The 2,254-nt window shown below is 55.1% G+C and overlaps 1 protein-coding gene across 1 annotated transcript in view; it reads left to right on the top strand.

Annotated features, from left to right (window-relative positions):
- The first annotated feature begins 1,423 nt into the window (after positions 1 to 1,423).
- CCDC27 (coiled-coil domain containing 27) overlaps positions 1,424 to 2,254 on the top strand; it is a 19,311-nt gene continuing 18,480 nt past the window's right edge. The window contains exon 1 of the mRNA XM_014546188.1: positions 1,424 to 1,698. Coding sequence (XP_014401674.1) covers positions 1,522 to 1,698 — 177 coding nt within the window. The 5' untranslated portion in view covers positions 1,424 to 1,521. The remainder of the gene's footprint in view (positions 1,699 to 2,254) is intronic.

The raw sequence follows: 2,254 nt of genomic DNA on the forward strand, positions 1-2,254 counted from the left end.
CTCCCGCCCCTGCCCCCACCACTGCAGATTTGCCTGTTCTGGACATTTTACGTAAATGTAATCACATGCCATGGGGCCTTTTATGCTTGTTGTTTCTTTTGGGGGTTTTTTTAAACTGGCAGCTTTAAACCATGAAATGGCCATAAAGAAACTTCAGCCTGATGCAGAGACTCAACAAGACCACTTCTTTTTTTTTCTTAATGTTTTTATTGATTTCAGAGGGAGAGGGAGAGGGAGAGGGAGAGGAATAGAAACATCCATGACAAGAATCATTGATCAGCCACACGCCCCCCACTGGGGGTGGAGCTCGCAACCTAGGCATGTGCCCTTGACCACAACTGAACCCAGGACCCTTCAGTCCATGGGCCGACGCTCTATCCACTGAGCCACACCAGCCGGGCCAAGGCCACTTCCTAAAGTCCTCTGTGAGCCCAAGGCCTGTGCATCCAAGTGTCCAGGACAGTGGCCCAAGCCAGGGTGGCTCAGTGAGTAGAGCGTCGGCCCATGGACTGAAGGGTCCTGGGTGTGATTCCGGTCAAGGGCACGGACCTCGGTCACAGGCTCATCCCTGGCCCTGGTTGGGGTGCGTGCGGGAGGCGATGAATCGATGTGTCTCTCTCACATCGATGTTTCCCTCTCTCTTCCACTCTCCCTAAAAATCAATGGAAAAATACCCCTGGGTGAGGCTTAACAACAACAAAAAAGGAGCCGGATAGCGAGGTTTTAATAAAACCACAGGGAGCGTTTCTCTAGGCCGCAGCCACCAACCAGGGGTCCGCGTCCGTTTTTTAAAAAGAATGACATCCGGGTTAAGAAATGCTCCAAACTGTGGATTTTAACCCAAGGCCTCCATTTCCATGTCAGAGCCCCTGAGCCAGTGTTAGGTTTAAATAAGGTGAATTATTGATGATGGAAAAACAAACAAACAAACAGACAAAAATAAAAACCCCAGGAGCCCGGCCGGCAGACGTGGCTCAGGGGTTGAGCGTCGACCTATGAACCAGGAGGTCACAGTTCGATTCCCGGTCAGGGCACATGCCCAGGTTGTGGGCTCCATCCCCAGCAGGGGGCGTGCAGGAGGCAGCCGATCCATGATTCTCTCTCATCATTGATGTTTCTCTCTCTCTCTCCCTCTCCCTTCCTCTCTGAAATCAATAAAAATATATATTTTAAAAAACAAACAAAAGCAGGAGAATGGCTGCCGATGCCTGGGGCCCTTCTCCCTGCTCTGAGCACCCTGAGGCCCAGTGGAGCGGCTTCACGTCCCCACCCGATAGAAAGTTCCCAAGGGGCTCGGGACATTAAGACAATGACTGCTGTTTCCATGGAGACATCTGTGATGCCACACGCTGCTCCCAGGATCCCACAGGACGTGGAGCTTTGGAAGTGGCCTCGCGTTAGTTAGGTCTCCGGGTCCGCGCCCGCCTCGCCGCCCTGTCTCGGACAAGAGGCACCCCCGCGCTGCTCTGTCAGACAACAGACAATGCGGCTCAGCCCTCGGCCCTCCCCCAGATTTTGCCCATGGGATCCAGGAGGCCTCAGAGACAGAACCTGCTGCTCAATCCGATGGAGAAGGGCCTGATGGTGCTCCGCAGCGTGGCCGGCCACGACTGCCAGCCCCCAGCGTGGAAGCTGCGAGCCAAGCAGCAGTCCCTCAGCAAGTCGGCTCAGGCCATCAACCTCTACTACAGGAGGAAGGTAGGCGCCCGGGGCCGCCACTCCGCCCACAGGCCGTGCGGCCACCCCAGCTCTCCAAAGAGCTGGGTGTTTCTATAAATATACTAGAGGCCCAGTGCACAAAATTCGTGCAGGGGGGCGGGGGTGTCCCTCAGCCCAGCCTGCACCCTCTCCAATCTGGGACCCCTTGGGGGATGTCCGACTGCTGGTTTAGGTCCAACCCCATCGGGCCTAAACCGGCAGTCAGACATCCCTCTCACAATCTGGGACTGCTGGCTCCTAACCGCTCACCTGCCTGCCTTCCTGATTGCCCCCTAACTGCTCCCCTACCAGCCTGATTGCCCCCAACTTCCCTCCCCTACCGGCCTGATGGCCCCCAACTGCCTCCCCTGCTGGCCATCTTGTGGTGGCCATCCTGTGACAACATCGCTGTGGTCATCTTGTGATGACGTCATGTGAGGGCGTCAGGCGATGCCACCTAGGCTTTTATTATATAGGATGTTTATTGATTTCAGAGAGGAAGGGAGAGGGAGAAAGAGAGAGAGAGAAACATCAATGATGAGAGAGAATCATGGAT

This window comes from Myotis brandtii, unplaced genomic scaffold (genome assembly GCF_000412655.1).
Source record: "Myotis brandtii unplaced genomic scaffold, ASM41265v1 scaffold434, whole genome shotgun sequence".
NCBI lineage: Eukaryota > Metazoa > Chordata > Mammalia > Chiroptera > Vespertilionidae > Myotis > Myotis brandtii.